The 14943-nt window shown below is 41.2% G+C and overlaps 1 protein-coding gene across 1 annotated transcript; it reads right to left on the bottom strand.

Moving 5' to 3' along the window:
• Positions 1–482: 482 nt before the first annotated feature.
• Positions 483–14910, bottom strand: LOC125329327 (minichromosome maintenance complex binding protein). Its single transcript, XM_048311099.1, has 16 exons — positions 14752–14910; positions 14068–14153; positions 12316–12456; positions 11970–12011; positions 11406–11507; positions 10797–10926; positions 10040–10191; positions 9216–9316; positions 7262–7431; positions 6315–6438; positions 5062–5179; positions 4266–4431; positions 2338–2471; positions 1613–1777; positions 1127–1215; positions 483–860 (listed from the first exon to the last, which is right to left on the bottom strand). Exons 1-16 carry the CDS (start codon positions 14807–14809, stop codon positions 734–736), a joined length of 1905 nt encoding a protein of 634 aa, XP_048167056.1. The 5' UTR covers positions 14810–14910; the 3' UTR covers positions 483–733.
• Positions 14911–14943: the final 33 nt, after the last annotated feature.

Genomic DNA, 14943 nt, shown 5'->3' with positions numbered 1-14943 from the left:
TCAATGATGTTATTCAAACCCTTTAACCAACCCTGCACTCCTGCTAAGGCAGAAAGTAAAGATACGTTTTGTATGAGCATGTGCATATCACCCATTGTCCAGTCACTGTGGGTTTTTTTAAGCTGCACCAGAATAAAGCTCATCCAAGAAATTTGAGAAGTCATGGTCTGCTCTAAGCATAAGGAAAATGTATTTCATACCTGAGCTGGTTATGGGTAAGATCAAATCACTGCTTGATACCACACTGATCACAATGCTGCTGCTGCTCTGAGTGTGATGTGCCTCAGCTCACAGAACAGCACAGAGAATGAAGTCAGCACCTCCTCCAGCTGCAGCTGCTGGCCAGCTGAGAACTCTGATCCTCACAATTCAGCCATGCAGGAATTAGAGCACAAATGTATTCCAGAGCAGAGCCTACCACTGCTGTGTATGAAGGACTCTGGCTTAAATTATCTTATTAAAGGAAATAAGTTTACACAACCTCAGTATTAAAGTTTAATATCAAACAATTTGCTCAATGTTACCAATTTTCAATTACAAAACAGGGTCCAAAAAAATTCCATAAAATATGTTTAGGTGGCTGAACAGAGTTAAGTGTGTTCAGACTGCAAGGGTAAATATCCATAACTTTTTGGTATAAATTATCTACAAAAACTGGTATAAACAATATTCCAATCTTAGTATGGTTTCCACCTAGGATTAGAGAAATTTTCAGGGTGACATCCAGCAGGTGTTAAAGCTCATTGCCATTGACACATTTCTGCTGCTGCAGCCTGGCCTTCCGCAGAGCCTCGAGTTGCTTTGCTCTCAGCCACCTCTCCCTCGACAGCGTCGTCTGCCCCGCACTGAGCGACAGGAACCTGGGGGAGCACAAAGAGCCAGTCAGGAACAGCTCCTGCAGCTGCTGATAAACCAGTACAGCTCAAACCCAGCTGGCTTTCAGGATCGCAGGAATTAGAAAGCATGGGATGAAAGTAGGGAGGGAATACTTTGCCTAAGAGGAACAGAATCGCCTCTGCCTGTATCTGGCTAGTCTGGCACAACTCAATTCAGCTGCAGACCAAACCCTGGCTCAATTTGCAGCTTGCAGGGAAGCCTGGAGTGGTGACAAGGGCACCACACCCACCTGGCCACGAGCAGCATTTTGTGCAGGTCATCGGCCGTGACGCTCTCGGGGTCATTCTTGCGCATTTCCACAAAGTCTTCTTCTACTGCCTGGAACAACACAGCGTGGAATTACGGAGAAGAACAGATCTCCACTCCAAGATGGGCTTTTGAGGAGCTGCAACTACCTTTAGACTACAGGAGAACATTTCAATTCATTGCTGTCCAGAAGTGAGCCTGAGCAAAACCAGCTTACCTTCTCGTCTTTGAGAAGGACTAAGCTTGCAACCTGAGTGTTAGAAATCAGGCTACATGCACTGTTCCTTATCTGTAATAAATTCAGTATACACTTTACAAATCATTGAAAGAACATTCCCATGTGAAAATGCTTCTGTTTGGTTTTATAAAACTTAACGGAGAATCACTGACAGGGAAAGTACAGTAACTGTCTACTAAGGTGCTTTCTATCCAAATACACAGTTGAAAACTTATTAGTGAAGTGCCATACCTTGGTCACCTCATCAGATATACTGTAGTCCAGGAGCCTCAATAAACTCAGGTAAATTCGGAATTTGTTCAGCACAGAGGGCAGCACTGCAGTGAGGAGGCTGCTCACGTACTCTTCCATGTTTGGGGGAATAATCTGTGGTTGTAAGTGGACTTGGCAATCTGACTGAAAGAGAAAATTACATTTCATCTTTTTCCACATCCCACAGTTTTCTGTTCCAAGACTAATCTACTCTCAGAACCAGCAGAAGTCACTATTTCCCAGAATGAAGATAACACAATTCTTTAAACATTCCACGGCTCCCATTTTGAACAGCTCCTGATTCAAGCAGGAGAGCAAAGGCTCAGCAGACAAAGCTGGAATGTCAGAGAGCAGACCTTTGCAAGCTCAGGCTACTGCAGGGGCAATGCTACATCTGTGGGCAGCACCTCAGAACCTGCCATGCCAGAGGGAGGCTTTGAGAATGGCACTTCTCTGCAGCTTTAGCCATCCCTGGGACCTTCACCACCTCACCATCCCTGTTGAGAAAGGAGGAGGGAAGCTCCCTCTCCATGTTTTCCCATGAAGAGGTTTTCTGGCCTGGCTGCAGCCATGAGGGAGAAGGCAGCAGCTCCTGCCAGTGTCACACCCTCCCTGGTCACAAGACACATTTCCTGTCCCCACTTGTCCCTGGCAGGGCCTGCTCTGAGCAGCAGCTGCAGTTCCCCAGGAAGCCCTGCCCATACCGGCAGGAGGGAGCGGCCCTCGGAAGTGATCAGAACATTAATGTTGCATGGGAATTCCATCCGGTGGTAATTGAAGTCATAATCCACCTTCTGCCAAGTGATCAGGTTACCCAGTGCTGTCACATTACGGACACCTGCAAGAGCAAGAACAAATTCCCTGACCACTGCACCTAAACAAAAGTCAGCCCTGATTTTTGTCTCCCATCTGTCTTTAAGCAGCCAGAAGGATTCTTGCAAACATCCTGTTCCTTCTTGTGTTTGAGGTGTCTTCCAGATAGAGACAACCACTTCTTAATGTGAATCAAAATTAAGAATTCTTGATTTCAGGCCTAAACTTTGTCTGGCTTAGTACATGTGTTTATAGCTCATGTTTTCATTGGCCCTACAAAGCCAGCTATCTATTTACAGAGGAAAAACTAAAACAGAAATCTCTCCTCAAAAGTAGAAAAAAACCCTATCAATTTAATTTTGCCAAATTTTTTTATAGTACTCACTTGCCTTACCTGGAATTAAGTTATTTAAAATATAAAATGCTAAAATTGACAAATTAACTGGTTGACCCTTGGAATTTTCTTTTTGAAATACCAACATGTACCTGACAAATTCAATTTTTCTTCAGCAGTTACTGCATCAAATGACAAAACTACTGTTATGGCTTTGCCTTTAAATAATTAGTAATAATTCAGTGTATTGTAAATAAAGGCAAAGTTAGCAAAATAAAGGCAAATTTGATACTAGGGGTTGACTTCTGGGACATTTTTCCATTTGAAATTTCTAAGTTGTTAATTCCAAGAGTTCCAAACCAATTACTACATCTGAAGACACTCTTCTCTAGGATTAAATTTTGTTCCCAATGTTGCTATAAGAAATTAAAAATTTTTACTTCTTTGCTCTAAATTCAGTAGAGAACAATATCAAACCAGCAAAAATGAAATAAAATTACCAAGCCTTTTTATCTTCAACTTTTAATACCTAAAGTATTATTTTTCACTAAATGCTGAGGTTTTTTAGACATTACAGACAAACATTTTAGAAAACCTATAAAGCAGCATAGCAAGAGTTCTCTCTAAATAGGAATTTATCATATTTTGACTTATTTTTTTGAAACAGTGCAAAGCTTGTTACTAGTTTTACTATTTTCTTTAGTATAATTCTGTAGCTTTACTAAAGCTGAATAATAAAAAAATTACTGAAAACTCAAAAGCAACTGAATAATTTCAATTAGCAGCTTTTAAGAGCAGTAATTAAAAAAACTAAAGCAGCTTTCTCAAGACAGCATTTTTATTTTAAAATAAAGTTACTTGCAGTTATTTCCTGTTGTTCTTTCACAGAATCTCCTGAGTTGGAAGGGACCCACCAGGACCATTGGTGTCCACCTCCTGGCCTTGCACAGGACAGCCCCAGGAGTCACCACAGACACCTGTACTGTACATGCTCCAGTTTTTAATATGCAACTCACCTCTTTTATGTGAGTTATAATTATATTAATTTCTAAAGCCCCGCTGAAAGCATGCTACACAGTGCTACACCAGCTTGTAAGAGAGAATCCCCACTCTTTTAAACACGGTAATAGCAATCTTCTCCAGTTTTTAGCTGTGTTCTCAGGGTGCTTTCCAGATATACAGTAAAAGTATAGAGCATATTGCATCAGCATATGCTTTGCCCACTTCATGCACTATCACAGGAAACTGAAAGGCCACTCTAATGAATCAGAGTTATTTTAGTAATAAAGAATTCTCCAATTTATCTTAAGTTGGCTGAGAAGGCTGCAGGAAGCTGCATTAAAGCAATGAAATAGGATGTAGAAACCACAAACAGTTTTGCAATAGACCCTTATCACCAGGACAGATCACAATTATCACAATTATCTTAAAACACATCAGCTTTTAACCTCCCAAATGAGATTTTAAACAGCAAAACCTGTGTACCTGCTGTGTCCAGCTGTCCTTGCTCGAGCTGGGTCTCATCTATGACCAGGGAGGTGTTGCTGGCCAGCTGCAGCAGCCCACTGACCAGGCGATTGGCCGTGTAGTCCTTGTGAGGGATGAAGCGTGAGTGGTTCATGCTCTCGATGCTCATCCGGAGGTGGTAGGACTGCAACGAGACAACAAACCATCAGCACCTCTCCTGTCCTCCAGCTTCCCTAGGAAATGCTGCTTCCTTCAGCTAGAGCTGGGCTGGGAACCTGCACAGTGAAACAAAATTTGTCAGCTCAACTCTTTATCCCAAATATCCAAATGCCGTATGCTTAAAAATTTCCCAAAGGAAAACATTGCTGTTAAGAACTCCTACCACCTCTCTTGCACATCTAGGATGAGCTCAATAACAAATTATTTATTGCAGCAGTACTGTTAGTGTGACCCCAAAATGAATTACCATGAATTTTCTGCAGAGCACTACCCACAAATTTGGGAATAAACCATAATGATAGCATAATTAAATGACCCAAATGTCTAAACACATCAATCCAAAAGACAAAATAAAGCAGGCAGCAGCTGTCTGTCAGTTCAATACCTCTGAGGAGAGGATTTCATTCCATATTCATCCTAGATGATGAGGTACAGAGACTACAACACACAGGCCAACCACATCTCTGTCGTTGTCTGCTCTCTAAATGGGTAGCAGGACAGCATTTAATCAACCTGCCCTGACCTAAAGCACTGTTTGCCTGGCTGAATCAATGAGAACACGTCCCCCCAGAGCCCTGCCCAGGGCAATGCTTACTGCTGGCACCAGCTGCTGGATGAGGCGGTACAGGTGCTCTGTGAAGGCGCTGTTCCGGGGACACCCGCTCAGGTTGACAGTGAATTTTCCCAGAGGAAGCACATCCCGTCTGGCATAACTGCACCAAAAATGACACAGGTTAGGCAAACAGCTGGCTAACACTGAATACAGGTGTCATTCAGCTTGAGCATTGTGTGGTGTCTCTGACAGCCAGCAGGATTTCACAACTAACACACCAAAATCAGCCAACTCCTCTTCCTTCCTTCTGCAGTGCCCAAGGAGCTGAGCCAGGCTGAACCTGCTCCTCAAGGCTTTGCAGCACCACACAAAAGCACGAATTTACAGCACTTGGGATCCTGCAGTGGCCTTTCAGACATTCTGCTCTCCTTGTACTCTGCTGTTACTCAGTGAACACACTTCATTCTTTTCCTTACTCGTGTCCAATCTCAATTTCCCTGCTTACCACACTTGTTCATCTCCTTTACCTGCCCCCAGCTTTCCTCTCCCTCTTCTCACTGCGTATCTTCTCCCCATTCTTGACAACTCTCAACCTTTCTGTGATACCAGCTAAGAAAGAAAATACATTCTAGTCTAAGTGTTGGAACATTCACAGTCCCACTAAAAAGAATGAAAACAGAACTCATTTTGATTTTGAAGACTAAAATGACTAACACTAAATTTGGGACTGACAACTACACTTAAGTTTCACACCTGAGATTTTAATGAGTCAAACGACGCTGCTCTTTCACCCAGAGACAGTTTAAATCAACATAAGAGTCAATTTCTATCCCTAAACAGGTCACTTGAACTTACCCTTAAACATGTTTACATATAATTAAAAAAATTCCCAGAATGTACCTTTCAGTACCTAAGCAATAATTGCTGCAGTCAGGAAATTATGTCTTTGGGGAAGTCAGTGGCATGTCCAACACAGAAGAAGCCAGAGGCAGGAAGATGTTTTCATACCTCTGTTTAAAAGTGTCTTGGAGATTTTGTCAGCTCTCAAAGCAGTACTGAAAAGATACACTGCCATAAAGCTGGTCTTTTATCAAATTTTACTGTTATTTCAGACAGTGAAATCTGCCTCTGTGTGTATTGTGAGAGGGCAACTCCAGCTGGAGAAAGTACTACTGAACCAAGTATTATTTAAGCTATTTCTGCCATTTATTTGCAGACTGGTAAAGAACCCTGTAGAAGGAGATTTCTTTTAAATGATAAATACATAACTTCTTAGCACACATCTAAATACTTACACTGTAGAGATGAGATGCAATATCAGGTATTCAGCAGCCAAACTGTCTCCCAGGAGGGCATGGGTGAGGAACCCCAGCAACTCTGCTCTCACTGGTGACAGCTCAGACATGAAATTAGAAACAACTGGCAAAAGAGCAGAAGACAAATGTCAGAAAATGTTCTGTTTCTCACCCTCTTCCCTCTATAAAAATCTGACTTTCAATCACAGTTTGATGAAAAAAAATGCTTATTCCAAAGGAGTCTAGGAAAAATAAACAAACATTCAGTTTTTCCAGCTGGCTTTGGATAACCTGAATCACTCAACATTTCCTTGAAAATGCTTTTTTCAAAAAATTAGATATTGTATAATGCATTTGCAGCAGGCTATAAAGTTTAGAGCCAAATTTCTAAAATCCATAGCTGATCCATTTTATATTAAAGGCAGAAAAAACCTCCTACATATAGCTCAGAACAAGCAATACAAGGCACTCAAGGAAAAAAGTTATAAATATCAGAGGTCTGCAAGCAATAATTCAATGAAAAGAATGAGTCAAACAAGGAATAGCACAATTGCTTAAAAGCAGAATTGCCTTACTTTGTGCACAGTATTATGAGTCTGTATATTATCAGTATGTTTCTTACTTCCAGTATCACACTAAATTGGAAATCTAATTTTCCAGCAATTCACAACTCCATTTGAAAACAAATCAAATCTTACAGCTGAACAGCTTGGTAAAATCCACGGGCATGGTGAATGCAAAACCAAGTTCCAGATAAATCACATTTATTCCAGCCAAATAAAAAAGCAAACATCACATAAACACAAACACTTGCATCCTGTGCAGCATTGCATGGTTCTTCCATTTAACAAGATTTAAATTTGAACCCTGCTGTTGAGGCATTTGCCTGTGAGCAAAGCAGTATTTGTTCAGATGTCATGGAAAGTGCCCAGAGTTCAGACACTCACAGGTTTTACTCTCCTCTTCGTTAAGGCAGGCAGGCAGCAAGGGGTTAATGTGTTGCAACTTCTGTGCCAAAATCACATGGATCCTGGGCACTAACGAGGCTGGAGGGCTGTGCACCCTCTGCTCCTCTGCCGTGTCCATGCACTCCATAGGATCAAGGGTTGAGCTGTCCCTAGGGAGAGGGCACAGCACAGCTGGACTTAGAAACATTCCACAGGAATTTCTCTCCCTCTAACCCAGAGCAGCTGGAACCAGGCCAAGAAGAGACGAACAAACAACATCCACTCCCAGCTCCTGGTGACTCCTCCCACATTCAAACTACCGTCTTTAGGATCTTTATAAACACCATAAATACTGAATCACAATTATATAATGACATATCAACACCAAAGCAGGCTTGACCCAAAATATCTGGATTCTATTATTTTCAGAAAATAATTAAGTCATACTTTGCTGAAGAAAAAAACCCAACAAAAAACCATAAAACCAAACTCTCAAAACCAAACCACATTTATTATTTGCTGCACCATTTAATAGGCTGTAGCTTCAAGTAAAACGTTACACACTGTTCTGTCCAGCCTGTAGTGAACGAAGTCTAAAAAGCAGCTTTTAAAGAAATAAAGTCATGATTTATTCCATTTGTCTCTGTATGCACATATCCCACCAGATTCTGGAGCCTGACAAGATCTTCTAGACAGTCACATCACTGCTCTATAACCGGCTGAGTAAAAATCTATAAATAAATAAACCCTAATGTACGTCTGCTGGAACCTGGAGGTATTACCTCTTAATTTAAGAGTTCAGATACACAAGCTTTGCATGCCCTGAAGATGTCTTACAAAATTTCTTCCAGGTGGTTTTCGTTTTTCATTTTCAGAAAGTAAAATCCCTAAAGCAACTCTATCAGATGATAGTAAAGTTTAGCACCTATTTCATCTTCTTGTACTGGTTGTAAAAGCTGTCAGGCTTTATAACTTCAAATCCAGTTCAGCAGTTCACCCACACACTATCCACTATTTCCATTAAAAGAGATTTCTTTTGTTTGCATTCAAAATGTTGCTAAATGCCACCATTTTGTCTTCTTGTTACAGAATGACATAGGAAAAATCCCACAAGCACCTGTGACAGAGCAACTGAGCTGCCAGTCTGGGATTAGCTGTCACACAGATGATAACAAAAAGCAGCTGACCAGGCTGAGTTAATTTTTAAGAAGTTGGCACTCTAAAGGATTCATATTGCACTCTGGATATTGTATGTGCCAGACAGATAAACAAACTCACCAACAGAAATGATTCAGAGTGCAGTGGCTCAAGATAACAGCAGTATTTATGTTAGATTTTGGTCAAGACTTTTATTTTGAAAATTGATTTCTCATTTGTATTTTGTCAGGCAAGGAATTGCAGAACAGGAGGTGAAACAGGAAGTTTCTATCAGTGGTACAACATGATAAGATATCTTAATTAATGAAAAATCAACCCATTTTTTACTCATTTTGGTCTCTATCACTCTCCATGCAGACATGCAGACTTTTTTTTTAATATTATTCAGAAATGTTTACATTTCTGGTAACAACTTTCATGGACTTAGAAATTGGTTCAAAAGGACATTTTATAATTTTAAAGCTTCTTTGAAAGCTTTGTTCACTATTCACTCATTCCCTGAAAGTTTAGTAGGCATGAAAGAGTACGAAACATTTAGCTACAGAAGCATTTTCTGCTTTACAGACTGTACAACAACCTAAAAAAAGATGCACTGGGTATCCAAGGATATAGATGAACCAGAGCACGTTGGACTTCAGTTTACAGGATGCTGGATATAACACTTTGCTCATCAAGCTATTTTTAAGCAACAAAATTCACTTCTTAAGCATAATTACCATGTATTTACACATTTCCTTGTCTGCATTAAGGGCAGCCTGCTCATTGCATAAAAACCTGCATTTCAGGGCAGCCTTACCTCTCTTCACTGCTCACTATGCTCAGCACTGGGTCCACAGACAGAACACCAAACACCTCCAGCACATCATTGACTTTGAAGCTCTCCCAGCTCTCATAGACCTGCCCCCAACAGAAAATAAAATGCAGAGGCAGATGGGCTAGATGCAGGACAGCAGAAAAACACAAAGGAAACTCAGGAGACTCAGCTGTGGACTGAGAACAGCCTGAGTGAAGAGGTCTTCCCCAGCCCTCAGTGTCAGCAAGCTTACACTGGAAAAGGGAGTTTCTATGATTCCACACTTTTTCTATTGGCATTCTTTGCCACACAAGTGTGAACAACTGTATTCTACTCTGATTCACCAAGATTTGCTGAATAAGAGAGAACAGCACAGCAACAGCAGAGGAATTTTGTGTTAAAGTTTTATAGTAATATAGCATAGTAGTAAATCAAGGACTACTTCAAATTCAATATACAAACATATAGTTTATTGGTTTTTCATAGCCATTTGTCAATTAGAGGAGATATCCTAAAAGCAAAATCCTAAAAGCAGGGCTCAATACCAGCTACATCCTCAAGCATCTAATACCGCAATCTTTTTTTTAAACTAAGTATGGTGAGAAGGTGCAAGCTCTAATAAATGCTGCTGGAGGATTTCAGCAACTCAAATGCAGCACTCAAGAAGAAAAACACTGAGTTAGTGAAGAGAAAGAATGTTATTATCTCTAGAAACAAAATTCTGGACCTGGGAGACAATTTCTGTGCCTACAAATCTCTTCAGCAAGGCTGATTCTGTCGGCCTAGCTGAGAGCACAGCCCTGCTCATCACCTCTCCTTTCTCTTACCTTTACAAGACACGCTGGTCCCTTCTCTCCTGGCAAGGGAAAATTTAGGTCAAGTGGAGGGGAGCAGTTCGGAGAAATGACATGATGACCTGCAGAAGCTTCTGTTTCTAATCTCTTTGGCTCCACACACCCATGGATATCACTTCCACTGCCTGAAAAATACACCATTTGCAGGCTTTTTAAACAGAAATGCAGAACTGAACAACACAGAGTTAAACTAATTTAATAAGGCATCTGACACAAAAATATTTAATCATGCAATATACTCGACAGAACATATTCTTAATATGAGAAGTCCCACAAATGCATATTTTATGTAATCAAGTGTGAGAGAGAGTACTGGCAAAGATCTATGTGTCTTGGAAACCCAAACATGGCCAGAAATCTGATTTTCAAAACGCAGTGTTTAAACCAGGGGAATGATTTTTTTTCTGGAGTCCATAGGACTGCAAAGGTGATATTTTTTTGCACTTCATGTTTAAAAAACCAGTTCTTAAAGGTGAGAATATGCATAAAACACAGTTTATATTAAAAATCTCTGTAGATTGTCAGCAAGTCATACAACACACATGTAACACTGTGGGCTCTCCCACACTCCTTCAAATCAAATCACCGACATCAGCAAAGCCCCCAAATGACAAAGGCTGCAACAACACTAAAAATTCAAACAGCTGCAAATACTTCAATTTTTAGCAATGGATTTTTGACAAATTCTGGAATGATATCATAACAACTATTCATCAATAGCAACTATTACCCATATGTTGCTCCTTCTGTTTGGAGGGATGCAGATCCATGTCCTCATCCTCCTCATAGCTCCTCTTGTGGCGACTGGGTGTGTAGGAGGTTGAAGGGCTCACTCGGGCTTGGCTGGCACTGATGTATGCGTGGAATTGCAGGTTAAGGAAGCACAGACTGAGCAGGGAAACCTCAACCACACTAAGGTTGTTTTTTTTTGTTTGTTTTTTACAAAATCCTAATCTTAACATGCTCAGCTACAGCTGTTTTATAGGAGATTCTCACTGTGTAACAGAGTCCTACTGTAGAAGATGCCAGTGGCTCCACTGAAGTTTCCTTTTTCTAAGCATTTGCAAATGGAAATTAACAGAAATTTTCAAGACTCTCCCAAGCAAAAATGTCTACTAAATCAACACAAAGGCTCCTAAATTCATTTGCATCCTCTTAGTGCATATTACATACCATCACTTTTCCTTTTTTCTCTTTCTACACCTACCACCTCTCCTGATTCTCTAAGAAAAAAAAAACAAAAAAGGAAACTGCAAATAAACTTATCTCCTTATATCTAATTAATTAGTTGGTGACCTCTGATTGTATAACAAAGCACCAGCTCAGTCAAAAAAGATATTTCTTTCACCCATGCTGATTCACCAGGCACTGGAACACAGTAGAAAGTCTGTCTCTCCGAGGTGACTGTTTGTGAGGAGTTCAGATCAATTTCCTGCTGAGGCTGGAATCCAAAGAGAAATTTTGTTAAAAACCTGATTACACTTTGTTTTCTTTTTTTAAACTAATCCCACAGATTCAGTTACACAGGCAGAAGTTACAATTAACATACAAGACTACATAATTCAGGAAAAAGTGACGATATAACGCTTTGATTCAAATTGCACTGCACTACCAAAAGTAATTGTTTTCCATAGCACACAGTTTCAAGGTCATGGGCACTCCCCCCTCCACTCAACCACAACAAATTTTAAATACAACACAAACAGCTGGAAGCCTGCTGAAATTAGAATGCCACTGAGCAGTTATGAATACTCTGCTTTCCAAACCAAAGATTAATTCTGCATTTAGAGCAGTATCTTCAGGAATCCATTGGCAAGTACCAAAGAAGCTCTGTCACATTTGGAAAACTGCAACACTCCATCTAATATTTTATCTCAAAGTTCACATAGTTTATGTAACTTACCCCACATTCTGCCACATCTCTGTATTTACCAAAATGCAAAACCTGTCAAGAAGGAAAAGGCAATGCAATCACTCTGTTTCTGACAGCATCCTGAACATGAATCACACCAAAATCACTGCAGTCCAAAGTCCCTCACAGACATGCTGCCAAAGCTTTCATCATTTTAGCATTTTCTATTCCTCAACAGAAATGTTACATGTGATGTTTTACTGATGCCATTGGAGCTGAACAGTCACTATCAGTGTCCAGACTCCATAGGTTTAACTCACAAACTAGAGAAATACAAGGACCAGAATGAGTAAAATGACTAACATTTGCTAAAATAGTAAATCAGTATTTCACTTACACGTGCATTTGTGTTTGGGTCAACTGTTTCATAAACTCCCATGTAGAACTCAGGATCAAACATATCTTGAACCATGCAGCGAAATTTCACTAAGCTGTTGGGTTTTAGGTAATGTACAGGAACATCATTCAGTGATGGAACCTGTGAATAAAGAGATTGTTTTATACAACCGGTGCATATTGAGCAGTGCTCTGAAGTAAGCCAAAACCAGCACAAAAACTTAATCTCTGATCATCCAGTAGATCCTCCTCCTCAAACCCCTGTATACATAGCACACTTACTATTTCCTGGGTGCATCTCCCATCCTAATCTAAGCAGTAACAAAGTGTATCTATCCCAAACACTTTCTGCAATGGCTGTTGCAGATAATAGTTACAATTATCAGGCACTTAACAGTTCTCAAATTCTTCCAGTCCCAAAGCCACCAGTCCCAATACTGGACTATGAAAGAAGTGGTTATAGGTCACTGGAACTGTATGAAAACTGTACAACATTTGAAACCAACTTTTAAACTTGGAATTATTGCAGCTGCATGATTAAACAGAGTTTATTACTTATTTCTACTTAACCGCACTTCCACCATGTGCTGTGTACCAGCAGTACTAGAACAATTTGCATGCACAATTTCTTATAACAAAAGGTCCTGGAAAACCTGTATGTTAATTTCCAAGTCACAATGGGGAAGTCTTTTTCACACAGTTTTACGTGACAATGGGAAAATAGAAAGAAAAAAACCAATGCCTAAGCATGTGGTATAACTTCAAAGAATGAGCCTTGCAATATAAATAGAGTTTTCTAAATTTGAAGATAAAATCTTTGTTGAAAAAGCCCACCTCCAACATCAAAATGCAGCAAAAATCCTAAGCGGCCCTACAGGAAGTTGCATTTTAACAAAAGTATATCGCCCCATGGTTTTTTTGAGTAAGAAAATGTGATTTCAATTCCTTCTAATGTTGTAAATTTTAGTCAATTTTGCCATTTATCCTTTGATTTAAGCTACGATTTAAATACTAAGTACAGAATACTTTCACTGACAGAGAAAGAAAACAAATATTTTTCACCTGTTTTTAGTCACAAGTAGAACAGATTTGATATGGATGTTTCTAATCCCCTTAGCTGTGTTCCATGATGTCATTTCTGCTACAGCCTTTTAGAAAAGTACCAACTTTTGAACTCAAATGTGCACATTTTATTTTTAAAACCTAAAGCACAGCTTCTCTGCTAAATGGCACAAACCATGCCTGACCTGGCCCAACACAGCACAGTTTTAGAAGGAAAAGCATTTTTTCCTTAAAACCTGAAGGCCCAGGCAGCTATTTATTCAACCCACACAAGAGCTTGAAGCATCATGATAAAAGCTCCTGAGAGGTTTATAACCAGCAACTAAGAAGCTCGTGGCACACACTGAGGACTCGCACTTCCCCAAAAATGACAGTATTTGTCATCTCCTGCCATCTACTGACTGTGCTGCAGAGTGGCAGCACCCAGCAGCGATGGCCTGGGGGACGGAGGGTGCTGAAGGCCAGGGGATGGACGGACGGACTGTTCCAGCTGGGATTTCACATCCGGGCTGTGCACCCAGGCTAAAGCAGCCGAGGTGTAAATTCCACGTCCTAAAGCCTGGGCCTGAAATTCGGCTGCACACTTACCACGGAAAGGCAGAACTTACCAAAAGCAAGCCACCGCAATAAAATGTAAAAAACAATGACGCTTAAGAAAAAGTGTAACTCGAGAAGAATAAAACACTCTTACCCAGTTAGTAGCATTATTTTCTTTTAATTTCTCCTTGAAGTATTCGGTTACCTTCTTCTCCCAATCAGAGTTTGGAACATTTTGGGCTACAAAACCAACATATTTATGTGCCTATTAGCACCACATAAGAGACTCTTATCCAGCATTCTCCCAGAATATCAAAATACCCCAACTTTCACTTCTATCTTAGGGAAGTAAGTGCACCTTAGACTAACTTATTCCCCTTGCAATACATTGACTTCCCCTTTCAAACCCTTTCAGGCCAACCAAGAAGCACAGAGCCATTCTTGGAAGCGAGAGAAAGCTCCACAACAGCCCAGCAGGAAAGCGCAGGAGTCGAGGCGCTGCTTTCCACGCTGTGTCGGCTGCGGAAATTTCTATTTCAGCACTCCTTAAGTTTAAATCAAGCCCAGCACGGAAATAGCCGCGGCTGATGGCACTGGTAACATTAGCACCGACCGGCAGCGCGGCAAAGAGCACGCGTTGCTGCCAGAACCCAGAAATACACGAGATACAAGAAACATATGCTATATACAATATATATAAGATACGCGACAGAAATATAAGCTATAGAGCCGGCCTCGCCGCTCTCCCGCCACCACCCCGCGAGGGAAAGCGCCGTCCAGTTCCGGGCGCCGTCGGGGCGCTCCCGCTGCCGCCGAGGGGACGCGGGCCGCGCCTCACCGAAGATGCCCTGCACGATGCTGAGGGGGCTGTTGAGCCAGTCTCCCACGCACGGCATGGCGGGGTCGCGCCTCGCCGCGGGGCTGCCGGCACCCTGCGGCCGCCGACTCCCGCTCGCCAGCCCAGCGCGGGAACCGCCACCACTTCCTCCTCCTCCTCCTCCTCGCCCTCCTCCTCCTCTTCCTGTGGGAA

The sequence above is a fragment of the Corvus hawaiiensis genome, chromosome 8, assembly GCF_020740725.1.
Source record: "Corvus hawaiiensis isolate bCorHaw1 chromosome 8, bCorHaw1.pri.cur, whole genome shotgun sequence".
NCBI lineage: Eukaryota > Metazoa > Chordata > Aves > Passeriformes > Corvidae > Corvus > Corvus hawaiiensis.
The sequence above is the reverse complement of the archived record's forward strand: the minus strand, read 5'-3'. Positions and strand labels throughout refer to the sequence as shown.

Excerpts from the sequence above, each read along its gene's own strand:
- LOC125329327 (XM_048311099.1), bottom strand. The coding sequence starts at position 14,809 with ATGCCGTGCGTGGGAGACTGGCTCAACAGCCCCCTCAGCATCGTGCAG. Across the intron at positions 7,432-9,215 it reads ATAGTGAGCAGTGAAGAGAG|GGACAGCTCAACCCTTGATC; the intron begins GTAAGGCTGCCC and ends CCCTCTCCCTAG. Across the intron at positions 2,472-4,265 it reads AGGACAGCTGGACACAGCAG|GTGTCCGTAATGTGACAGCA; the intron begins GTACACAGGTTT and ends TTGCTCTTGCAG.